This window comes from Caloenas nicobarica, chromosome Z (assembly GCF_036013445.1).
Source record: "Caloenas nicobarica isolate bCalNic1 chromosome Z, bCalNic1.hap1, whole genome shotgun sequence".
Taxonomy (NCBI): Eukaryota; Metazoa; Chordata; class Aves; order Columbiformes; family Columbidae; genus Caloenas; species Caloenas nicobarica.
The window spans coordinates 89,473,004-89,499,563 of record NC_088284.1 but is presented as its reverse complement, the minus strand read 5'-3'; the positions used below and the strand labels follow the sequence as shown (position 1 = coordinate 89,499,563).

Here is a 26,560-nt window from a genome sequence, read left to right as displayed (position 1 = left end):
GCTGGAGTTTTGTACATGATAGCATTTTTTTACATGTTTGCATTTAAAACGTAGTCTATATAAAATACAGGCATTTCAGATTTGACTAGCATGCTATTTTACAAGGGAAGAAGCCCAGAAGTTTCCAGTTATCTGATGTTTGCACACTGAATTCTGAAACAGGTTATTGCTTTAATTCCAGACGAACAAGTTCTATAGTCAAAAACAAGGGGGATGTTGTCTAATTTTTTTATTTTAAAGTTTATTCTTTTACTTATGGGCCCAGTATTGAGCTTTACCAAGTGTCTTCAGTTCCTTTAGCCCCATGGTGGGAAGTAGCGATGTGCATCCTTTTGTGCGTTCCAGCCTAGGGATTACTTTATAGTGGAACAGGGTCTCACGCCTGGGTGGCCCTTGGTCTAGCTTTATTTTTGCAGTGATCCAGAATATTTTCTGGAATTGGTATAGGTGTAGTTGGCACAGTTTTCCTTCTCCATTTGTTGCACAAAGCTAGCAAAAGCACAGTCGCTGTAATCAGGATGAGATTACAACATGGATATAGTGGCTCCTCCGCTCTCCAAGATATGTGCACAGTGTTGACAAAAATAAATCTTGCATATCTCGTGTGTTCGTGTTTCCTCACTAGCCTTCCGCATCTTTCTGATGCTGTCACGCAGCGGCACACTGTCTCTCACACTGTCTCCCAGATGGAGGAAGCAGCTCTCTGTAAGCCTCAGGCTCTAGGAAACTCCTCTTGCTTTTCCGCAGGTCCTTGCAAATGGCTAAAGCTGCTTTCAAGATGTTGATGCATTTTCAGGATGTCAAGTTTTTTTGTTGGTTTTTTTTTTGAGGTCTGGGTTCCTCGTCTTTATCAAATCCTGACCTCAAGACGAATCTTTTCTGTGATGATAGCAATTTTTAATTTAGGAAAAAAAAATATTGGTATAGGGATTTTAGATACATAACTGTATCACAGATGCCTAACAGGTCTTAGACTTGGGAAAAAATGAAATTCTTCCCTTCCTCTTAAAGCAATTTTTGTTGAAACTCAAACCCCATCAGGTAAGGCAAGCAAAGTGTGGAGCATTATAAAATATGGCCAAAGGGCTTTTTACATTATACCTATCGTGCTTGTCACTTCCTTGTTATTGTCCCATTGTTCAAATGTCCTCATGAGAGCTGCCAAGCTTGTATTAATACCTGTGATCCAATGCAACAAACTCCGGTTGTGAAGAACTTTCCTATGTTCCCATGTGTCCATTCTTCTTCTCGAAACAGTACAATTTAAGTAATACTGCTTGTGGATGCTCACGGATTCAGAATACAACTGCCTTCTTCCAGCCTTTTGTGCCAAAAGGCAAACAGACCACTAAGTATCATCACTATGAGAACAACAGCAAAAGTGTTGGAAAAGAGGAGGGAGGTGGTCAAGCAACAGAGAAGGAAACACAAGGATTTTAGGCGCGTTCCTGGGAGGAATGAGGGTGCAGCACTCACCACAGCAGCTGGCTTCCCTTGCCACCCTCAGTGTGAGAAGCTGTTGCCTTTCCAAACGCCTCACAGAAATCTGTCATTTTCTACTTAGCACAGGCTGTGAAATTGCACTTCAGCAATAACGCATTTAATAGAAACACAATAAACTGGTAACTGAACAGGCGACGAGGTTAGATGGACACCACCGGTCTCCATATCGCATTGTATTTTATCAAGCGCCTTACCATAGGCAGAGGCCTTTGTCGAAACAGACCTTATATAAAGAGCTTTCAAAACAAAATATCCAAACCAGATCGCCAGAGAGGTGTGCGTGTTTTCAACAGTTTCCACAGACAGCATTATACGGAAGTTTGTCAGGGAAAGTTCCTGGTGGATTTGTGTGTGTGTGATGAGACGCTTGCCAGCTCTTCACCAGCGAACCTCGTGCCCAGGGAGCTCACTTGAAAGAATTACTTCAAATGCTTTAAGAATTACACAGATTTTATAAAAACGAACTTGCAGTAAGTCTCGAGAAGAGCTGCCTAGGTGCCTGTCTCATATTGACATCTCTAAAGCATAACAGCAGTTACGTACGTTGCCATATTTACCAGTTATCCCAGATTTCTAAATCCACGGCTTTTGGCTGGAGTCCCGGACGGCGCCGGGCGCGGGAGCGGCGCTGAGGGGGCGGCGAGGGCCGCGCTGCGGGCGGGCGGGCGGGCAGGAGGCCGGCACCCAGCGCCCGTCCCGGTGCCCGGGACAAGCAGGGCCGCCTGTCAGTGGACAAGAGGGAGCGGGAGAGCGCTGCGTGGGGCCGGGACGGAGCGGCCGCCGCGCGGTGAGCGCCAGGAGGCGACTGACTGCCGTGCGGCGCCCGCCGGCGGGCGGGGCGGGAGCGGCCGGAGGGCACGGGCCGGGCTCGCGGACGCCGCCAGGCGGCGGGGCGGGGGCAGGGGCCGCGGGGCGCTCGCACTGCCCCGCGCTCGGCGCGGCCCGTCAGCGCGGCGCGGCGGCGGCCCCGGCGCTGCCCGCCGTCCCCCGGCGCCGCGGCAGCTGCGGGCAGGGCGGGGCGGCGGCGGGGCCGGCGGCAGCGGCGGGGCGCGGGGCGGCGGCGCAGCCCTCGGAACGCGGCAGGACGGAGCGGGCCGCCCGGCGGAACTCCTCGCTGCGCCACGTGTAGAGCAGCGGGTTGAGGGCCGAGAGCGCGCAGAGCAGCAGCCAGCTGGCGGCCTGCAGCGCCGGCGGCGCCGGCCGCAGGAAGAAGCCCAGCAGGCTGACCCACACCAGGGGCTGGGTGCCCAGGAGGAAGACGCAGCAGAGCAGCAGGACGGAGACGCTGCTGAGGCGGCGCTGGGCGCGGCGGGGCGGCGGCGGCGCGGCGGGGAAGGGCAGCTGGTGGAGCAGGTGGAAGTTGAGCACGCTGACCCGCTTGGCGCTGCCCCGCACCCGCCGCACGATGCCCAGGTAGCAGTGGAGCAGCAGCGCGGTCTGGCCCAGCACGGCCAGGGCGAGGAGCAGCGCGGTGTAGCGGGAGCTGCCGTCCGTCTGCCGCGGGGGCGGCTGCTGGGCAGAGCCCGGCGTCCAGAGCCCGGGCAGCAGCGGGACCAGGAGCAGGGCGAGCGCCCAGGAGAGCGCGATCATGCAGCCCGTGTGCCTCCGCTGGTAGAGGGCCTGGTACACGCTGGGCAGCTTGGTGATGAGCACGTACCTGTTGAAGGCCACCAGCAGGTGAGAGGCCAGGGAGACGGTGAGGCCGAGGCCGAGGAGCCCCCCTCGGAGCAGCCGGTACTCCGGCGAGCGAAGGGAGGAGGAGTTGGGGGGCAGCAGCCCCAGCACAGCCTCCTGGGGCATCCACAGGGCGCACACGCTCAGGTCTGCCGCGCAGCCGTTCACAATGAAGGCATTACTGGTTGTCTGCAGCTTCTTGAAGGAGAAGACTAAATAGATGACCATCACATTGGATAAAGTCCCTGAGATAGCTAAGACTGCGTAGAGCAGCGACAGGAAGATGCGGGTCCCGGAGGAATCCTCCCAGAGCAGCAGCAGAGGTGAGCTGGCACTCCAGGAAGAGGCGTTGGGCATCTCGCTGAATGCAGCTCAGTTTTGACTTCTTCCTGTAAATCCCATCCTTGTCTGGGTCTGAAGATCCTGCTGCAGGAGTCCCCCACGGAGCACAAGGCGGGATGTGCAGCTGAGGGACTCTACGGCAGGTTTCAGTCACACAAGCTGCAAGGTCCAGAAAATGCAGTTTGCAGTGACAATCCAGAGAACAGCAGTGTCCAACGCAGGTGGGCAGCAAGAGATCCCACAGGCTGTAGCTAGCGAAGGTGGGTCCATAGGCAGCAGATAGCTGTTAGCAGACCAGAGCACAACTGAGGATTCTGTAGCTGTGAAAATGCCAAAAGCAGCAGCACCTTGCAATCAGCAGCAGAAGCAGCAGCAACTGATACAAAGCTTTGCAGTTTCTCCTGTGCCACAGTACGTACACTGTATATCATTCCAGGAAGATTCAGCCCTTCCACTCTTCATGAATTATTCAGCAGATTTTCAACTTGTTAAATTGAGAGGGAAGGAAAAAAAAAAAAGAAACGAAATCCTATCATGCTCCAGAAATACTGCAACTACAGTCTGACTCTTCTCTTTGCCTTACCAGTTTCCTGGTTCTAACCCGCTCACACAACTTTCATTTGCAGCAAGCTTTCAAACCGGTGTCAGTCACTTCTGTCTGAAATACAGTCCGCTTACTGTGGAAAATCCTCTGCTAGATACTGACTTCCACGGATTTGTTTCTCATTTTTGTTAAAAGAAAGCGCACTATGCTTCTGCAAGGTTCAAGTTAATTTTGGAACTGGCCTATAATAATAATATACTTTCCAAATTAAATCTTTCAAACATGATACACAGATCCTTGGTAAGACAGTACTTCTTATTTGAGGAAGCTGGTCCTCAATCTACATAGTCTACATTTCTTTATAAAACTCAGCCTGTCTCAGTGCGCAGGAAATCCTGCATCACCAACCTGCTGGACATGAGTGCTGGTGTCAGTAGGCACACAGATAAAACAATCAGCGTAGCGTTTGAAATGGTCTCGCACCAAAATTAATTCAGAGCACAAGTTCCTGCAGAGGTGAATGACAGGTTCTTAGGTGGACTAAAAGCTGAAGAGTAGGGCTGCGCTGGTTGGACTGAAATTGAGTTAATTTTCTTTATGGAGTTAGAAACTTTTTGTAGCTAGCACAGTCTTTGTTTTGGATTTAGTGTAAGAATAATGAGCTGGCACCGCTTTTCTCTGGGATAGAGCTGCTTTTTTTCTTTCAGTGGCTAGCTGTGTTTTTGAGTCGGTATGAAGAGAATGTAAGAACTGGCTGATATCTTGGTGGTTGTCAGGGGAACCAAGGACTTTCCAGGTGCAAATTGGTAGGAGGCAGCCCGAGGAAGGACAGCACTTGGACTGACATCCAGATTGATCAGTGAAATGTTCCGTACCATTAGCATCATGCTCTATCAATAATTGGAGTCAACGTTGCCAGCTCATTAGATCCGTTCCAGTTCAGTTCCCTTTCACTCGGGAGTTCTGTTTGGAGTTTGGTGTTAGTTCAGCCTTTTGCCGTTCTACCCCTTTGCAGTTGGCCTTTGTGCCTGTTTGCTCTCTCTCCCTGGGACTGGCTGTTTGATGCAGAGGGAGTTCATGAGAAATTGCATTATCACTTATTTTATCTTTTATTTTTATATTATTTTGTTGTCTTATGGAACTGTTTTTATCTAAACCCACGAGTGTCTCTCTTCCCTTTTGGTTCTCTCCCCTCTTTGAGGGGTGGGAGGGGGAGCGAGTGAGAGGCCATCACGGTCTCGATTACTAGATAGGGTTAAACCTTGACAAGGGCTTAACGGTCCCTCCTGAATGGAAAAGAGTTACTAGTGGGATTCTCCCAAGGAACTCTACGGTGCTTTACTCAAACAGGGACAAAATGTTTAATGTCCTTACCCTGGACACAAGATTTAATAAGAAACTAGTAAAAGAACTTAGATTTCCTCTCAGCAGCTCTCCAGAAAAAGAATGCTGATTAATTTTGTGGTGATTTTAGGAGAAAAGCTGCTTTTACAGGTGGGTTAGATGTGGGCTACAAATGTAAGCAATATCAGCTCATCAGGTATGACCTGTATATTGACCCAAGATACCTGTATAAGGTGTTTGGATATTGTTAAACTCACAATGCTAACAAATGACAATGCCGAAATAATACAGTAGGATGTAATTATAGTTACAATATACATTCTTTAAGATAATGAAGTTAATTTGTGTGGGTCAATGTATTATTTTGTTGCAACATAGCACATCTTTTATTTGACAGAAAGGCTCACGTTTGCAATTGACTATTGACCCAAATGTGGATTTGTTACAAACATGAATATCTATGTTATTTTTTAATTAATTAGATTGCTCATGTGCTTAAGGTTAAAGACATAGCTGAGTGATTTACTTGATCAGGCCCTTAATTACCATATTTTTTGCCTGCTGCACTTTACAGTGTAGATCTAATCAAGTGTCAAACCTTTTGAGGCCTTTCATTGTTTAGCTGTCAGAAGAGAACAGTTATTATTGAAACTAAAATCCTCCTCTTTCTGCAGTACTGTAATTGAAAAATATTCTCTAAATCTTTAACAAGAAATATCTCCCTAACCAAAGAGCTTCATAAAGATATTATTAAAAGTTTCAATAAGGCATTAGGCACAGAATCATAGGTCCAGTAGAGACCTCTATATGTATTTAATCCATCCCTACATGTTTATCAAACCTCTTTGTAAAAATCTCATGTGCTAGAGCTTGTTCTTCCAGAATAAGAAGATATATTTATATATGAAGCAACACAAATGGTAAAGTTCAAGGATAAGTGAACAGAGGGTATGAAACAAATTTCAGGGTATTTCTTAAAAACTACAAGGTTCTAAAGACCTCCCTGACCTTTCACTGTTCCCAAATTTGTTGTTGTTAAGCTGATTGTTACAGAATACTGGCTATATTTATAAGTTGTTTTTAAGAACAAAAAATATGCTATCCATTAGCTGGCATTTACTGTATTTCGTATAATAAGTCAATAGAAGTTAAGTCTAGAAAAAGGTGTGAGGTTGATTCCTACATACTAGAAACTTTTTAATTAGCTGTTCTTCCTTTATATTTACTCTACACATCCAACTCAATATCCATTAATTATCTGAGCGTAGTGGCAGAAGCCTTTTATTGTGTTTTTAGATTAGACTGTCACTGTAGATTTTGGGCAGCTTGTAAAGCATCCACGCTATTCCTGTCTGTGCCATTCCTTCAGAGTGGCTGTGCAGCAGTTCCATCCTGTCCATGTCATCTATTGCAGTACAGACTTGTCTGACAGGAATATTAAACACCACAGATAAATAATCATGCAACACACAAATTTGCTGAAAATCAGCAGAGTTAAACAACCTTAGAACTATTTGTGACTAGTTTTTAATTGAAGGATAAAAAGCTAAATGAAAGCATGATCTTTTAGGTTCTTAGACCCTGCTGTTGGTGAGACCAAGAAACCTCTTGCACATGCAAAAAAGAGAAGGTATATTACACCTTTATTAAGAGTCCCTGACCAGGGAAAAAAGTTTCCTCAATTCAGACACAGCTTTTAACTTATGGTATTTTGAAATATATGCTTTACATCATAATATCAACACATTGATTAAATACTTGATGTTATACAAAGCAAAACCAAGGTTACATAGAGACATCAGTTATAAAAGAAACCTGCCATACTAACATATTTTTGAAACATCACCTTTTTATAAATACGTTTCTTAGAAGAAAGCAGGTTATTTTGTAGAGCTGCTCTCTTCGATTAAAGATCTAATCATATTAGTTTACATAAAAAGTAAAAAAAGCTACAAAACGAAGCAGCTGGCTGATACAGGCATTTTATTGTCAATTAGCTGTATGTATATATCTACATTTCAAAATTAAACAATTTTTTTAAGGAAAACTACTTATAACAAACTACATGACAAAATTATTTATAAGAGGTAGAATTACCTTACCGTTAATCTATAATTAATATACAGTATATTGTGTATATATGCACACACATGCTACTTTGTGTGTGTATATGTTACATATACACAGTTGTGAATAAAGTACAGTATTGCATGTAAATTTTATTCAGCAATTTATATAGCTGCTCTCGGTATTGCTTATTAACACTTCCAGTACAACTTTCCATAGCAATGTGTCATCTGGTCTTCAAAAAAAAAAAAAAAAAGTGGCACTTTATCTTGACTTCAATTGTAGAGCAAATGCAGAGCATTCACAAGTCTTCAGAAACAAAGAGTGACATAATTCAACCAAGTTTTATTTTCAAGTTTCTGTAAATATCAGAAAAACTCACAGGTGATAAATTTTTGGTTTTATCTTCTAAATTAGTGGCAAATCAAGTCCTCACAGCTGCTTACATTTGCTTACTATGCACTTGAGTTCTGAAAATTTTACACATGATCTCTAGTATTTCACTGTAATACCACTTCATTCTACATCTCATTCCTAATCACACCTGATTAAACTATAAAGAGTATCTTTACTACTGACAAAAATATTCCATGATACAGGAGGTTACATTAGCTGTATGTTTAGTAATAGTTTTCAAATTTTTAAGTTCATGAAGTGTCCAGTTGATAAGTGAAAATTTCGTAAACTTCCAACATTTACTTTAGTATGCTTTGCTAATGAAACTGTACACATACTGCCAAATATAAGATAAAAACATGTAAGTATGCAGCACTGCCAAATTCATTGTACATACAGATTCTTACCAACTTAGGTTTGGTCTGCCTTTATTTTTGCAGTATATATTGCATAGCAATTTAACCTTCTACATTTCAAAGAAAAAGTTAAAACATTCCTTTGAGACAAATGGAAAGAAAGCACTAATTGTACACTTGAATCATGAGATAAATTATTTTCTCTTTGCAATGGAAGATGTAAGTTACACATAAGATGTAAGTTTACATCAACAAATATTTTCCCTTTTTCTTTCATAGTGTTTCCCCATGAAACATTAGCAGCTGAAAGTGGAAAGCAGACTATGTATCAAGTGCTTTCAGTAGATAGTGGAATAACTAGTCTCTCATTAGTTGGACTTCCATTAAGTTATCAGAAGACCAATTAGTGAAAAAGTAATTAGATTAGGCTTTTAGCCGTAATGGTGGACCCATTAACAAGAAAAAACATCTTGTCCATAAAAAATCTTCATCTTTGATAAACACCGAAATTCTGTAAAATATACATTTTTGTAGCAAAGAGGTAAACAACACTAAATTAAAATATATTCTTTTTTTACATAATTTGTATATATATTGCTTACCAAAATATTCTCTTAATATATATTTTAACACTGTACACAAGTTAATAAAAGTCTTAATGAAACTCATTAGAGTTTTCAGTATTCAGGCTGTCTTAACATTAAAAATTTAAATCTGTATATAAACATGGGGTAAAATAATTTCCATAAATTCAACATCAGTGCATCTGCAGTAGTCATTAACAAGAAATTTCTGCCTGTTAAGAAGTCTCCTCTTGGTGTTAAGGTTTTAATGTCTTGTATTGAAGATTCCTCCTCGGAGTGAGCAGCTTCCTTCCTTCAGTTCTTCATGAGCAACTTCAATTTTAAGAGCTCAACAGGATTCACCAAAGCAGCAAGGCTTTAGTACTGAACACGTTCAGACTGAAGGGACTGTGCAGAGAAGAAAAACTGATTAGAATTCACTGGGGAGGTTGCACTTGTATATAATACATGTTTTGCACTTAAAAGCTTAAGAGCAGAGGAAGGACAGGAAGAAGAAAAACAGAGTTGGAGGGGAACCTGAATCTCTGCATCGGTAAAGATGAATAAAATAGAAGAAACTCGAGAACTGGATACAGTAAAGTCCATCGGCTTTCCTGTATCTATGCTTACTTCTCCAAACCAAATTAGAGAGATTATTGAAGAAGTTGTTAGAAGTTCTTTAAAACACCACCTTAAGACATTGGAAAAACATATGGTTGCAGTTACTGTCATTGAATTGTTTCCATTTATCCTAAATGAAAAATCAAAGTGCTACTGTAAAATACAGCATAATAAAGATGTTGATTCAGGTAAAAATCATAACAAACATATGGTATAGCTAATTATTGATAAAAAAAATCTACAGTCATACAATCACGGACATGAATAAATTTGTGTATGACTACTAAAACCAGATGACAATGAAGCACTGCAAGTGGTTCATCTGGATTAGCAAGCAGTCAGTATAATTAAGAGGAAAGCATCACCTGGTCTATTCTATTTATTTAGATTTCTGCTTCTGCTGAAATATAAGGTTCTACTACAAAATACTTAATCAGTGTAGGCAGCATCCAAACATTTTATTACCTCCTATACAAATGTGTTCAGGAAGTAATTCTGATGAATGGAAAGTCTTCTCTTCACTGTACTAGTATGGTTATAAACAAATAGCAAATAAAAAACCCCACAGATTTTAAATCAGCATTGATTCATCAGAATTAGAGAGAACTACTAGAGAACAATATGAATCCCAAGAAAGCTCAGAACCTTGGAGTCTTCTCTTCCATTCTCCCACTATTCCTAACTAGTCACTATAGAAATGCTCTTTCGTGTCCATAGTGAAACCTATTAGTACAAGTGGTGCGTAACAGATATATAAACCTTTAGAGCTCTAACTAGTATCACAAAACCACTTTTTTCCCGTATGTTAACACGCAGTGTATATTTCCAAAGTTGCCTTTTAGATTTATTTTCACATGTTAAAGATCCGAGACCATGTGGATATCCTTTCCTTAGGTTGAAAAGGAAGTGCAGTCAGCATAGAAAGATTTGAATACCACTGACTAAAAAGGGTCTGGTTTTAGTACTGAAGGGATTCAACATGAAGGGTATCGCTTAATAGAAAATATTTTATCATAAAACTAAAGAGATTTAACAAGTATTTTTTTAATTATAGGCTCAGAATCACCATGGAATATGTAATCATAGAAGCTTTATTTTTTCCCCACTCTATTCTCTAATAATTATTCTGGATTATTGGCTTTGGTGAAAGCATTTGTCAGGCCATTTATTACATGTGTAAGAGTGAGACAGAAGGAATAGCCTTTCACCAATGAGCACTTGAAGCTTCTGCTCTCTTAATGACCCTCAAAGCTTTCACATTTTCAGAAGGATATTTTAAGGGTAATGACCTTTCTGATTGTTAACCAGAGCAATACTTGAAATGGATCCTTTAAAACTGAATTCCAAGTAAAGTTGATTAATATTAAAAATGCATGAAATTTAATAATCTACCCTCATGAGTTGTACAGTAATAGGTTACTTTAAGCTTGGGCAGAAGAAAGATGACCAGAAAGCACCGTATACTTCTGGTGATCTTGGGAACTGTGAGCTTAGTTGACAAAGAACTACAAACAGCAGCCCTTAAAGAGACAGTAATACCCAGGCATTCTAAATTATAATTTAAATAAACAAACAAGCAAACCATACATTAGAGATTCTGAAGTTTAAACTAAAATTCTTGAAGTTGTTAGTAATCCAACTTATGAAAATACGGAAAAATATTAATGGCAACATTAAAAAAAAAACCAAATATCCACACAGCACAGATTGCTTGGAAACAAGACAGCATGTTTTGTTAATTTTCATTACAGGTGGGTAGGCAAGGTTTATTTTATTTATTTTCAAATTGAGAAATATGTTTTTCAATGTGTTCCCACCCTCACCATAGCTTTACTTCACATGGCAACGATTTCTTCCTAATGCTTCAAAGCCTGTGGTGATTATTGGGAATAATTAGATCTAAGCAGCATTTTTTCCAGATTAAGATTAATTGATGTTATTCACATATTATTAAAAACATGGTGATAGCCATAACAACTGAGCTGTTGTAAAGTATACTGAGTCATTTTTGATGTTGAAAAATTAAATCATAGCTATGGAGGTTTTTTTTTTCTTTTGCAGTTAAGTAATTCCTGCTCTTAAATCTCTTCACATTGTCCAAAGAGATTGACTGTAATGTTTCAAAGCCTGTCATTGTGATTTTTTTTTTTTTAATCTTTTGAGGAGTTTTCTATTTTAAAATTTACATTCCTATTTCCTATTTTCAGTGACTCAAAGTATGGCCTGTGATTCTGAAAGCTTTATTAAAAACAAAAAGCCTCAATCCATCTTTACAAGTCATATGCTGATATTTAACAAAATCTTATTTAAAAGAGAGGTAAAAATAGAAGGAAAAAAAATTGACTGCTGAATTGCCATGATGAGAGTATAAAATCAGTTAATTGAGTAGAATTTGCAAGGTTTACTCCTACAGTGGTCCCATGCAGTGTCAAGCTTGGCATTTTATACCCAAGTATCAGACATTTAAACAAAGAACTAAGAACTAGACAGCTTCACTACAGGAAATGGTATCTAATGAAGTTCATGCTGAAGCAACTACTTAGATCACTATCATTTTTCTTCTTCAATAGGAGGCACCGAAAGCCTCCAGGAAGACAAAAATAAGCCACAGATCCCTCTAGGCATTAGACCTACACTGGCATTAATTCAACTTCAGGACCAAGTCAGCTGTGAGTTAACCCTTCAGACAGAACAACCCTGTCACATTAGGGGCTGTCTGTTCAGACCTGAACATGCACTTTTTCCAGATAATTGAAAAAAATTAATTCAAGTTTTTTGAATTGTGCATCAACTCTCCCCAAACATGGTTGCAACAGGAGTGTTGCAGGAGGCAAGAACTATCATGAATACACAAGATCCACTAAAATCAGGATATATTATAGAAAGTGCATACGCAGTTGAAGTGATCCCTTGAGTCTGCTAAATTTACCAACCAGTAAGATGCACTAGTGTTTGTTGCTTTTTGCAAAGGCTGTCCGATGTTCATTAATGGTAACTTCTTAAGAAAAACTATTCTACAAGTATAAAGATCATGTATATGAATTTTAAAATACTGCTACACTTCTCAGTTTTCTGAAATTTTTCCATCCTGCCAGTTTCCATGACAGCTATAGAAGCAAAAGGTGACTCATCTGAAGACTACCCAGTTACATACTCTTCAATTAAAAAAAGACATTTTAAAGAGTGATATTTGTGTTTATAACTATTGTGGTACCTTAAATGTGATTATACCTGATAAGAATATTTCTGCAAATTCTGATAGCAAGAGATTGTTTAATCAAAACATCCAATTTGTAAAATTTTCAAATAAAATATTTATTCTATTTGGCTAGAATAGCAAGTTGTCTATTCTATGAAAATCAAGCTTTTCTTTTAGTTCATCAGCATACGACAGCATAAACACAATAAGTGGATTATAAACTTACACTGACGAAGGATAAAAACCACTAGGGAAAAATATATGGTTGACAACAACAGAAAGTCATAGTCATGGTTATTTTTTGTTTAAGTGAAATGCAGAACAATAATTTTTTTTAAAAAAATTATTTCATGACAAAATAAGAAAGAGTACTGAATAACTTTCTCTTCCATACTGGGGGCAGGAGAGAAGTACTTGTTTTCCATAAAAATGAAATTCCCAATTTCCTCACTCATGATATTAAAGAACATTAATTAGAACTGAAAATTTACTGTCCTGAGAGTCTTAAAAATGCTCCTGCACCACTTGTGTCAGTAGTTAAACAGAAAGAAATAAGAGTGATAGGGTGATTTTCTAAAATAGAGTACCTATACGATTATAGATGGTTAGGCTGACAACTAACTCAGGTAAGTGAGGTGCTGCTGATAAAAAGAAGAGGAATATAATTAATATAATTCAAGATTTCTTTGATGAGATAAGTTAAATGAATAATCATAACCTCCAGTATATGTAATCGACTTCTGTCAGGTACATTGTCTGATGTGCTCCAATTATAAAAAAGTGCAATGCAATACAAACACTCATTGCAACAAGACTAAGATTCAGCTGACAAGACTTCCAAGTAATTTCAGCATCTAAAACTGTGAAGTAGAAATCATTAAACAGAATTCTGCTTTTAACAGAATTCTGCCAGAACTGGTATTAAGGCTTGATGCTACTCCGTATTTTGCTCATGAGCTTAAGACCACTGATGAACATCACCAAAAGCCAAACAGCTGGATGTCAGTGGTTGAAGTGGTAAGACAAACTAACCTTCCTTGGCTGGCTAATCAGTCCCATTAAGAAGAGGGAAAGAAAAAAAAGCAAGCTTTTATAGAGCTAAATGCAGAGTTGCACATAAAAACACCCCAGGGGATGCAGGACACCAGACTAAAATACAAGTCAATATCTTGGATGACAAGAACTCTTCTCTTCTCCTCATAAATTCCCAACACATTACAGTTAAAGCAGCTAACACAAGCTACAGATTATTTATAAGCAGGACAGCATCAAGTAGCAGCTTTCTGGGCCTGAAAGATGACTGTTAGAGTGTTGTATCTGCTTATTGAAAAAGGATTTTCAAAAACTGTAAAGGATTTGATATTTGAGCCAACTTAGCTTATCAAAAGACAATCAAGTTGAGATGACTAGCATGAAATGTCGTCATGGCAAGGAAATAAGGTAATAAAGGACTGTAACAGTGACATAATAAAGAGATACAGCAAGTTTCAGATTAAAAGCGAGACAGTTTTAAGGATGACTCTATTCAACCAGAGGGACCAATTATCAAGAAGAATTCTATTGTATTCAAAATAAATCACCATCAAGATGGATCTGTATTAGCCAGTAAGTCAGAGGCTCACTATCAGCCAAAAAGCATTCAGAGACTAAATGATCAAATAATCCACTCATCTTAAACACTGTGGCATCACAGTAACTGCACCCAACTCAGTCAATTGTGCATAAACCAGGCAACTATTTAGTGCACTCCACTGTGATTGTGACAGAGGCTCAGGGCCATATGGTATATTTAGAAGCACATGCAATATTCAGGACATGTTTGAAAAAACATCTAAGCAGGAAAGCAGTTTAACCATTTTTATAGTGAAAAAAAAGATTACAGGTAAATCAGGAATTTGTATTTTGCTACCATAGACTTTGTATGGCATGATTCTTCCTAAGAAATGCTGTTTCCCACATCACAACACAAAATACTTTTTCTCTCGCCTCACTCTTCCAAAGACTGGATATAGCATCTAATTTAAAGATCTTGCTATTATATATTTGACTGTGTATAATCTCTGCTCCTAATCAGCAAATGATATAAATCCAAGCACTGTTCAAAGATTACACCCTTACATCCTTCCATGCATTACTAAATCATTAAGATAGGTAGGGAAAAGAATAAAGACCTTAGAACAGGAGAAACATGCATTCTAGAAAGCTACTTTTTCTGCAAAAATGTTTCCTGTTCAACCTAAAACTTTATACTATGTCTAACCTATTTAATTTAAATGACTGTTTTAAGGCACTTAATAGTTTTATTGCAAGGGAACAACAATTAATTCCCCACTTTCCAAGATGCACATAGCTATAGTCCCTCTCTGATGTCAAGATGGCTGTTCACCTGTTCATTAGTTGCTCTTATCCTTTTCCTTAAATTAAGCAAGAATCAACATTATTTGCTCTTCTCCCTTAAGTATTTTAGTCACCCTTATCTAAGAATGAAATGTGTATTACAATACTAGAAGAGACAGTGACATTAATAAACCCAGCCCCTCTTCCTAGATATATTTGGGGAATTTTTGTGTCAGTTCTATTATGTTGAACCTTGAGGGTTTATGAGATTAAATAGAAACATAATGCTAACCTAGAATTCAGTAAATATCTAGACATAAGTAATGGTTGATGCTTTGTTTCTTAAGTTCTTAGCCTATGCTTATGGAACAAGCCCACTAACTTTGCTACAAATAATTTTTAACAGTGAAAGCATAAAAGTCTGGGAACTATAATACTTTTCCAAAGGAGATGACAGTTCTTAGTTTTGAAGATGTTCCATTTTCTTTCAAACTTTTAAGCTGTTTGAGGAAATGTGCTTATTTCTATAATAATTTACATTATCATGTGGTACTCTTGTAACTTTTGGCTTATTATGAACAATGTCAACTTATTTTCATGACTGAGTCACATTTCTTCCCCTTAGGGCTCTGCATGTAGGTTTACGTATTTATGCATAATATGCAGCTGTAACTAGAATATAGAAAAAACTTTAAAAATTGCTGCTGGCAGAATATCATTTACAGAAGGTACAATAGAAAAGAATGGGAATGGGTTGACCTTCCAAGGAATTATTGTTCAAATACATTAAATATGAGATAATATTGAAGGTGAGAGGAAGAAAAAAAAAAAAATCAGACACTCTACCACTTCTTTTCAGATGAGCGATTGCTGTCTACCACCACTGGTATATTGACTTTGGTTCCAGTATACTCAACTGGAGCCTTCCTGAGGACTGAATTTCTGCAAGCATGTTGGACGGGAACACCTAAAACACCCCTAAAACACACCTAAACAGGCTGACTTTCCAGAACCATGAGAATTCATGAACAAATGAAGGACTCGTGGATGTGTCCCAAATCAAACATCCTCAGCTCGCAACACAGCTTTTCACCTCTCTCCTCATCTCTACACCTGGAGGAATTAAACCAAATTAGTTAAACTAAAACGGTTACCTTGTTCTTGAACTGGTTTCATCATAAGAAAACTGGAATGGTTTCTATATCCAACTTGAGAAAAATCTCAATTATACACAGTTTACCTCAATCTCATGTAACAGGTAAAAACACAGCCAAATTAAAGAGGTAAAACAACTTCAAAAACCTGAAAGGATGTGGCAATGATCAAGAAGTCCCTTATAAGTATGTTACTGTTGATGTTTAAAGTAAAGTTTAAAGTCAAATTTAAACTCAATGCAGAACACTCAGTGATCCTGAGATCATGGAATATTAACATTTATTTCCAGTTGTAGTGGATAAGAAGCTAAATGTACTTGCACACAAGGAGTGTGAAAGCATCAAGAATTTTGAAGAGTTGCTTTAGGTCAAGCACATCCTAGCACAGTAACTCTACTCCTTTTCCAGTGGAAATATCCATTGAATTTACAAGAATACAGAAGCAAGTACCCTCAACTAACTTCATTTTACTAGTTAGGTTTCAGTCACACATGCAATTTAATTCCACAATGGAACAATGAGAATTTATTTCCTACTGTCATCTACAGAAAGTGCAATTCATACCCCAAGCTACAAACATGTGGCTTCTGAGCTGTAAGTGGTGCCACAAACCAGCTGTTAATGAGAGAGGAGATCTCCCATTTCTTCAGGAAATAAGAACACAACCCATGAGCCATCTTTTTGGCTGACATCCTAGTTACATGCAATGTGTGCATTAGCTCTTTTAAGACAGGGGACTCACCACGCTCAGAAACAGTAGCGGGTATAACACAAACATTCTTTATACTGAAATAATTTCTCAGTGCTAAGGAAATGGAAAAGGCGTAATATTCTCAAGTTGATTTTGTAAGAAGGTCATTTTATTCGCAGCATCTAGAAAAATAATCTGAAGTGTTGGTACTACTAAACAGAGGCTGACAGGTTCAATTAATTGTATGCAATATATTCTATGAAAACACTGCACTATTTTTTATGATTAGTAGGATATAAAATCTTTGGAAACCAGATATTTTAAATTGTTTTTATAGCGGTAAATATGTTTATTTTTTCCCTAAAATAGCTGAAGTTATTACTCTCTCTTTCCTGAATTTTGTATAGAATCACTTCCAAGTTGCATTAATTTCTCTCTGCAACCTCTTTTACAGATGCTTTCACACAGAAAAAGGGCACAAAATAAGCTCAAGGCAGCAAAGTTGTTAAGGAATGAAAGCTAAAACGGTGAGACCACCAGAAATATCTTGCTCTAAAATACTCTTCACATTCGGTGTTAGAAAATGACTGGGTTTCAAGTCAAGGGGACTCACCTTTCAAATGGGCCCCGCCTTTAAGAATGCAATACTTTCCATTTAGTATGATACACACAAAGACTTCTTTAAAACTGTTACTACATGAAGATTAAGATATGTAAACACATATGAACTGTGTTACGGATAATTTGAAATAAAAAACCAAATCATCTAAAGGGTAAGAAGGTCCAGAAAAGAGATATTATGAGAAAAGGTGTTCAAGTTCAGGACTGATTTATTTTCATGAACCCTCCATGATCTAGATTCTTGAAAAAGATGGAAAAAAAGCAGCTGAAATTATAATTACTTAAAAAGGTAACAGACAAAGGTGCTGTTCAGAAGCATTAAAGGAAATTGGAGAATTATGCTGGGTTAAGATTTTTTGTGACAGCTGTTCTCACAGAAGCAAGGAAGATAAGCATCGGTCAGATGCCTGAATGTGCTGTTGCGACTATAAACTTACAGGAACTGATTGACTCTGGTATCATGCTGGAGGAGTTGTAAGGCCCATAAAGGAAGGCTGATGCGTACTCATCTGTCACGGCGCTGTGAAAACTGGTTTGGCTGCTCAGGTTGTTGCCACTACTGCTGTTTCTGTTGTATAAGTTGTTGTTCAGTTCATGGTTATTTCTGTGAGGCAGCTGCAAGCTGCCATTCAAGTGGCTGGAGATTTGGCTTACAGAAAAACCTGTCCTCATTTTGCTCTCATCATCATCTGAAGCAGCATAGAGGTTCCCTAGAGAACTGGCTAGTCTGGAGTTTATGGAAACGCTGAATGGAAAACACATGCGGGGAAAAAAAATACACACAAGGTATGTATAGATATATACAGAACAAAGACAATTCAGAAGACATTAGGTGAATAACCTAGACCATTCTTAAATCACGTTTGTACGCAGGTTCATCTTCCAGCTCTCAAATAATGAAAACCGGAATTTTTTGTCAGGAGTTCCCAACCTTTGCTTATTCAAGCGCCACTACGGCCAGCTTTCATCTCTGTCAAACCATCTGCACATGCAGGAGATTGTGTTAAAAGGTTTAGCCAGTGGCTGATCTACATTGAAGTACTTTGTGTACATTTAACAGTTTAAGAACTCCTCTTCCATTTCTCAAAATCAGTAATGTGATACAAATCTTCAAGTAACCAAGAATTAATATGATAATATTTGAGAATAAAAAGAGGGTGTCCTGTAATCTCTAAGTTAGTTATTTTCTTCAAGTAAATATTTGTGCCCAGAAGTTATTAAAAAGGCATCATTCTAAATTTCATTTAACATCCATAACTACACAGTATAATAGTAATAATGGAATTAAATAGCAATAAATCAAGGGTTCATAAAAAAACATTAATTACCACTCAGTATTCTTCTGAAAATAGACTTCTGGGAATACTTGCAAAACTTCTATAAACTCAGATGAGTAAAAAACCCCACCTGAGCAATGTAATACTGTTTCTGACTTGACATAATCCCACGAAAACTCTCATACCAGTAGCATAGGGTTTGAGGGTTTTTTTGTTTGTGGGGTTTTTTGTTTGGTGGTTGGTTGGTTTTTGGTTTTTTTTTTTTAATATACAGGCAACTAAAGCTTGGCTAGTGGAACTTTAAGTAAATTTAAGCCTTATTACCCAAGAACAGCAAGCGCTTCATAGACTGCATATGTGCTGAAAAACATCGTAGTATACAGTAAGTATTTGTATCACTATGAGAATAAGAAGCAGAAAACCTTTTAAGGTTAGAGCCTGAGGATATGGGAATTCTGCTGATTCTTTCTGCAGATGGTGACTTAGCTGCCATCACTTTGGAGGCCTTCAGAGGAGACATGGATCCTTCTGTGCTACCTGAGGTATTCAGTCTAAAAGGAGTGCAGAGTTTTAGTGAGAAGCAAGCTTTTTATAATTGAAATACACATCTCAGAAACACAGTCTTAATATATAGACTAGTATTTTTAAAAGTGGGAATTCTCAAGTCTGAGTACTCAGAACTCCACAGCAAAAACTCAAGTTTGCCTGTTTTCAAATATATTTTCAAAAAAACCTTTTCAAATATCCCATTCCTAAGATTTTCCCCTGCTGTACCATATTATACAGTTATAGGCTACTTTTCACCTTGATAATTTGTGAAAGCTAAGTGCCCATTTTGTATCACGTTTATTGTAAATTTGATTATAGGTTTTAAACATTGTAAATTTGAGAAAGAATAATTCTGTGCTTGCAACAAAGCCAGTATGAGTAGAAAAAACACCCAACGTTGTAGCTTTCATGAGAACACCACCATCATTTCCAACTGACAGCAAGAACATTTTTACAAAGTTGCACAGAACATACAGCTCTTTCTAGGATGGGACTCCTGATAACCAAATTCTTCATATTTTGATGATGAGCTGTAAGTATGGTACACTGGACTACTCCAAAAGGTTAGCATTAGAGTTGTCTGTATTAGTTTATTAAAAACTGATAAACAAACAGCTGTTGCAGTAGTATGAAATTCTCCTCATTCTTAGAGCAGGGGATACGACCATGGTCAGCGCTTAAAGGATGAAAGACCTTGGATACAAGTCTCCCAACTACAAGCACAGAAGGAATGACACTGAGCAGAAGCAGTTTTAATTTCACACCAAGAAAAGGTGAAAAGACATTTTCAATGTTAGATATTTAGAGTAATCCATTTCATAATCTAGGTGGTCACAAAACTGAAGAAAATGTGTTCTGTTCCATATTAATGCTTTAAAATAACAGCTGTTTTGTCTTATGTGTTATATTATAGATGCAATGGTTACAAAAACAAGACTCAATTCTGCCATTCCTACAACTCTTAAAATTACATTAATTTTCACTCTAAGTTTTACCTTCTTTTGGGGGACACTGTAAGTACTGATTTGAGATTCGTACAGGTCATAAATGAAATAAACATGTAGAAAATGAGAAGAAATGATTGGCTTTATTGGCTCCACAAAAAGTTCTGAACTGAGCATGTAGTAAAAGTACAGTGAGGACCCTGTATTAAAATATGAAAGGGTACTAAACCACTTTTTTTATATGTACCAGATAAACATTAAGTACTGCTTGTATCCACTAAGCAATACCTCTAGTTCATCTACTAAAACACACAGGACAAAAATTGTGATGCACAGGCAATATGTAGCCAAGTTAAACTTTCGAGACAAGTATTTAATTTTACAGAGATAAAGCGGTTATAAGTGAACTAGTCATCCTTCATTCCATAACAGCACAGATAGTAGAAATTGTGACTGTGGAAATTGTATGTGCTAATTATTTATTAAGAGGAAGTCAAGGTATTCCTGAAGTAGAGCTGTACCCCTCTGCTCATTAGATTCTCCTCACCTCACCACCCCACCGTTCGCAGGTTTAAAAAAGAGTTTGTTACCTGCCACTTCTCGAAAGTCTGAAATTGCTAGTCAATTGATGTGATAAGTGTCATTCAGAACACTGAAAATTTAAGATCTAGGTGGTACACATTTAGAACTATTATTTTAAAGTTAATACCTGAAAGGTTGTGATATTGACCTGGTGTGCAGTTTCATGTCTTGCAGCCTAAAGAAACAAAAGCAGAATCTCAAAGGATAAAAAAGCCTTTCCCCTCTCCCAAAGCTGTCTTGCATGTCTCATAGTAGCTTTAAAGTACAAGACTAACAAGAGTTAAGAATCATTAACCACCATTATTTTAAACTTAAACAGATAGGTACTTCAGGTTTATTTTCAAATGTCACATTTTTACTGGTTCTGAAAAATTTAAAATTTATATAATGAGTACTGAAAAGTAATTACAGAAAGATAACCAAGTTGATCGAAGAATATCTTCTTTGAGACATAAGTTTAAAAATGCAAGATAGACATAAATTTTAAAGTTCTGAAATATTTTTGTATTTTACTGCTACATAACAAGTAGGTACCCTGAACAGGGACACAGAGAAAAAATAAACCAAATCTGCAGCTAATAAATAGATGTATATCTAAAGAAATTTAGTACCACTGCCTTAAATGAGGTCATGTACTTGCCAATGAGATCTGATAGCAATAGACTGAGTTTAAAACTGCAAATTACCTCAGAATTAATTACCTCAGAGCTCCAGTTGTAGCAGAACATGGCCGTCTCTGACTTTTTAAAGCATTAAGCCTGTCTCCCTGCGTCATGCCATTCTGAGTTTCCACACCTGCTTTATCTTCAGAATCATTCTGGGAAAGACAAAGTATTCAAGCAAGGAAATATATCAAATCCTTAGGAGTAGCACAGTTTCATAGTATTGAACATCTCCTTCACAAAGATTATCATTTAAAACGCTCATCTACAGTCCTCTGCCTACAGAAGACACTACTCTGTCTTTGCATAGTTCCAGTAAATTAAATGTGTCACTGTACAAATGCACATTCACAGAGGCTTTTTGCAGAAATGTGACCTCAAAATCAGCTCAGGATGCTTAAGTCTAACACCGGTATTTATTTACTTCAAAGAACTTAAAAACTCCAACTCCTTCCTCCATCAGTATTTTTAAAGTTATCAATGTGAAAGAAAAGCAGCAACACAATTTTGTGATATGTACAAGACAAGGAAGAAATTTAAAGTTGTGTGTCCTGCAAGAGGAGCTAAAAATCAACTTCCCTAAATTACTAATTTTTTTAAAAATAAAAAGTTCTCATGACCTCCAGAAAAATACAGTTTTGAAAAAAATTTCCCCATGAGAACTTAATAAGGAGTACAGGATGAGCAGATTTCAGAGTTTTATCATACTTCTGCTAGCTTTAGAAAATATTATAAACTCTAAGAAATATTAAAAGTGTATGTCACTGTTTAAATGCCTGTTTATAATTTCTGACTGATCTGAAAATAGACTTTCAAGACTCAAGTATAAAGTATAGACAGTATCTTAAGTAGTAGAGGAATAAGGAAGTTACACAAAGCAAGAGAACTGAGATTTTATTTTTTAAATTGCCAAATAAAAAAACCCAACCTATTATGCTTCATTTGATCTCAGATCAAGTATGTGTTCTTAGTACTGCGGTTCCTATTGTGCCTAAGTGACCTCACTGCTCTGCATAAAACAGAGCAATAGTTTCTGCCATTAACCAAGATGAAAGATTGACAGAAGTAAGGTAACAGAAGTTAATCTAATCATGTGATAATCTAAATGTTGCATTAATTACAGGAAAATATAAATATTTTAGCATATTTCATTGAAAACTATATGCTAGGCCATTGTTACCTATCATTCAGCCTCAATGCTGATAAATTTTGTTTCATTGTCTTTACCTGCCCAACATTTACTGCATGTAGCTATTCTGTCCTCTGATTCTTAGACCTCATGCATTTTTGGGACTGGGAACATTAATTTGTTTTGAGCTTCTAGAGAGCCCAGTATAATGAGGTCCTGAAAAGTAACTAAATACCCAAAGAGATAAGTTAAATATTTTGAAAACTGAATGTTAAACAGCTTTAACATGGCATCTGTAAACCACTGAAATTTACATACTACAGGACGGCTACAGCAGAAAAAAGCAGCACTGTGAACTTATACCGTGAATCTATACATGAGCTGCTGCACAGCGTACAGGTAGCTGAGTTACCTGCAAGTAAGTTGCCTTGATACTGGAAGCAGTAAAGTTGTAGTAGTAGCAGCTCAGATTCAAACACATGACTTTTACCCACACAGGTGTGTGCCAGCTGCTGTCATCAGGCACACAAGATCATCTCCACACAGTTACGTTCCCCAGCTACTGATCTAGATATTTAAAGTTAAATATTCCAAGCCACAAACTGAACTTCCAAAAGGGAACTAGTACCTTTACAGAAAATTATTCAAGCTGCTCTTCCAGATTATGATAGATCACATGATAGCTGATTATTTTAATTTACACTAATAACTATCTGAAGAAGGTGCCCACTACCTCTCTGGTCTTTTACATCAAGTAAAGGATTCCATCAGCAATGTAAAAGCACTTCAGTTATTACAGAGCTAAGACAGGATCAATCAAATGCATGGTTCTTCTAAACTGCTTCTCACAGATGCTGTAGGTAACTACAGTTTAAGATTTTTACAAGTCCAGAAGCAGAAGTATGTTCACTTTAGTCCACACTTCATGCCCCTGCTTCTACTAAATAACTGAAGAGGTCCTTACCCTAAGTGTACACATGACATCAGTAATCCATACCACTGCATTAAAGGGATAGACAGCTATACACTTGTGCATTATTAGCTAGAAACTTGGAATAAATGGATTTCCAGGAAGAAAACTGATTACTTTTTCCTCCATTCTCCAATAAACAACTGAAAACCCTGAAAAAACGACTTGAAATAATGCAAACCTTTTGAAGTTTGCAAAATTAGCTATAGCAGTTTTAAACATAGCCTAAGCTTTTTACTTTAATTTTTGGTAAAGGGAAGATTTGTTCTAATCATGACCTATAAAAAGTGTAGTTGTGAAAGAGCAATCTAGTACTAATATAAGCCTAAAAAAAACCCACCTAAAAATTATCTATAGCTAGTTATAAGCTCATCTCTGCTCATCTGAAGTTTTTCTTATGAACTCTTACCTCCCTGTATTGTTCCAAGTCCTGTGCTTTATTCAAGTTGTCACTGATTGAAATGTCATTCAATCCACAAAGAACTCTGTTAATGTTTCCATCAACTACTCGTTGTTTCTGTTTTGTTCGGATAAGATCCCCCTCCAGCCATAACATTGCCTGCTTCCTTTAGGACACAAAACAAAATCAATTCATATCAGCAAAACTGAATACATATAAAATCAATACGAAAACATGCTACTTTTATAGATTGCCAACATTTGAACCTTTTGTACATCTTCAACTGGAAAAAATATTTGAATGTCTATCAAAAAAAAATCAATGGTTAAAAAACAACAAAATCCCCCCTGGAATCACCAAACAAGTTTGCAGCCATCACAAATTTTAGAGATACTAAAACTTAATTTCTTTTCCCGGTAGTATTTTATAAAATAAACTAAACAGTAATTTGCAATGGTATTTAAAAGGCTTTTGAAACAACTTAAAAACTCACAAAGTAATGCTCTTATATATGTAATGTATGTGGCAATACTGCACAGTGAAAGTGGTCATAATCATGGAAAGTTGAACAGGACTCTAGTATTTGAGAAAATATTATAACCTTCAGACAGGTGGTAAAAAAAAAGTTACAACATACGCGGGCTAAGCAGGCTTTTATTGATGAGACTGCATTATTCTTCAATAAGGAAGTTTGCTGGGTAGGTACCTGTCACGCTAGTTCCATCCAAGAACTGAGGTCATAATACATATTATTGCAACAAAATTAAATTTCTATACTAATGAGAAAAATAAACAATGAGGAATTAAATCAGAATACACTTTCACTGGAAACTTTTCTTTGTTTGAAAGCAAAATATTACAGCAAGGCTTAAGAGCCAAGTAGTCTGAGCCAACTGCCTAAACTTGCTCAATAATGAATGTGCAAGGTAAGCACTTCCAGAAAAATTTCACTATGTCCCAAGAAAACATCAAGAGAAGGGAGAAGCAGAGGGCACAGGGAAAGAGAAGACCACTTATTCCACCTAACAGAAGTAACCTAGAAGACATGCTTGAATTTAAATACCTTTGAAATCTTTCAAGATCAATTGCATTCACAGTAACAAACTGATTTGTTACATACTTGGGTGGGAAGATCTGTACAAAAGTACTACTCAAAGCCCCCTTAATAAAACTCAAAGAACCAAAGAGATGGAGCTTTGACTTCTATGAAGGTTGGGAGATCAAAGCTGCAAGATTTGTCCTTTGTATCAGAGGCAACTTTGCAGCCCTGAGGGCAAGATATTTTATATTAGAATGATGCAACTGATGTTGGCTCCTTCCTTCTCAATCCCATTTTGACACTACTTGTGACATTGCTTGAATTTTGTCTGAATGTCAAAACAAGTATCTATTGCCATTAGGACAATAGAAAATTCTTACTGAACAACCCTACAGCTCTTAGCTGTGAATAATGTACAGATGAATAAAAAAGTGAAGGATCTTTTTCTATCTATAAAATCAAACCAAGTATACACCACTGCAGAAAAGACATGGGCCTTTTTTTCTTACCTTTGAAGTAAACAGCACTTACTAATCACACTACCTACCACCTTTCTCAAGTTTGCTCTGTTGTGCAAGTTATTTTAAGAGTGCATCAGCCCCAGGTGAAGAAGTTTAACCTGCCTTCTGTGAGCACTTAGGGTTTCAAAGTTTGCGTTTCACAGTCTTTTGAATAACAGGGGGCCACCTCTCAAAGGCGTGCCCATTCAGCTGCACTGAAAGATACATAGGAATCCTTATTCATGCTCAGTTTCTCTTATGAATTACAGTAATACTCCTCCTTTCTCTCTGATATCCCATGGATTTTAACATGCAAGCTCAGTGCATGTTTTACTGTATTTACACAGTATCTAGGAGAGCTGTTACGTTATCTTTTTTCAAAAAGAGACAAATTTGTGATGGATTATCTCAAAATGTTTTTTCTCATAACAGTGAAAATGCCTCCAACTAAATAACATCATGGTATCAACTCAGAAATACGAGCATAACCACTATAATAGTGATGCACAATGTAGAAAGCACTATGAAATTAAAACTTAATGTCTACATCACTGAAGCCAGTGTGATTTTGTCATTCATTTCCAGTCAGGATCAAACCTTGAATCACTCATTCACATTATTTCTAAATTAAATGTTCTCAACCCAAAGTATACACTCAATTTTGAGAAGGAGCTATATTAAAGTCATATTTGTTTTGCTAACGACTATTAGGTCCAAATCAGAAACACTTCATACGTTATGCTAGGAATCTGACAGATCATAAGCTGTCCAGCACATACTTATTTAATCTTTAGTTACAAGAAATTAAAAACCATATCAATTATACTCTTGTAAGATGAATTTTGAAGTGTCATCATGGATGATATATAGTCTATCCTTTCTATAATATGTTAATATTTTAATAAATCCTTACTGTTGATTTAATCTTTTGTCCACATTGGGACTTTACCCTTCCAACACATTTGTCTAACTCCGAAACATGCAGAATCTTGAGACCCTCTGCCCCACAAGATGACAAAATGCATAGCATTCCAGAGAAGATGATTGCTACTAAGTTTGATTTCAATCCCAAGTTAACCAACCTTAAATACATTGC

At 37.8% G+C, this 26,560-nt stretch overlaps 2 protein-coding genes across 5 annotated transcripts in view; both read right to left on the bottom strand.

Annotated features, from left to right (window-relative positions):
* Nucleotides 1–2,448: 2,448 nt before the first annotated feature.
* On the bottom strand, nt 2,449–3,534 carry GPR88 (G protein-coupled receptor 88). Its single transcript, XM_065657251.1, has one exon. It carries the CDS (start codon nt 3,532–3,534, stop codon nt 2,449–2,451), a length of 1,086 nt encoding a protein of 361 aa, XP_065513323.1.
* A 5,328-nt stretch (nt 3,535–8,862) lies between these two features.
* Nucleotides 8,863–26,560, bottom strand: part of CDC14A (cell division cycle 14A) — a 61,546-nt gene continuing 43,848 nt past the window's right edge. For 2 of the 4 annotated variants that reach the window (XM_065656027.1, XM_065656024.1), the window contains exons 11-16: nt 23,935–24,091; nt 21,466–21,581; nt 20,892–20,939; nt 19,112–19,240; nt 17,850–18,157; nt 8,863–9,197 (exon numbers count right to left, since the gene is read on the bottom strand). In XM_065656027.1, the coding sequence (XP_065512099.1) occupies nt 9,184–9,197; nt 17,850–18,157; nt 19,112–19,240; nt 20,892–20,939; nt 21,466–21,581; nt 23,935–24,091 (772 nt within the window). In that variant the 3' untranslated portion in view covers nt 8,863–9,183. The remainder of the gene's footprint in view (nt 9,198–17,849; nt 18,158–19,111; nt 19,241–20,891; nt 20,940–21,465; nt 21,582–23,934; nt 24,092–26,560) is intronic. The other 2 variants (XM_065656025.1, XM_065656026.1) reach the window with 2 other exon arrangements.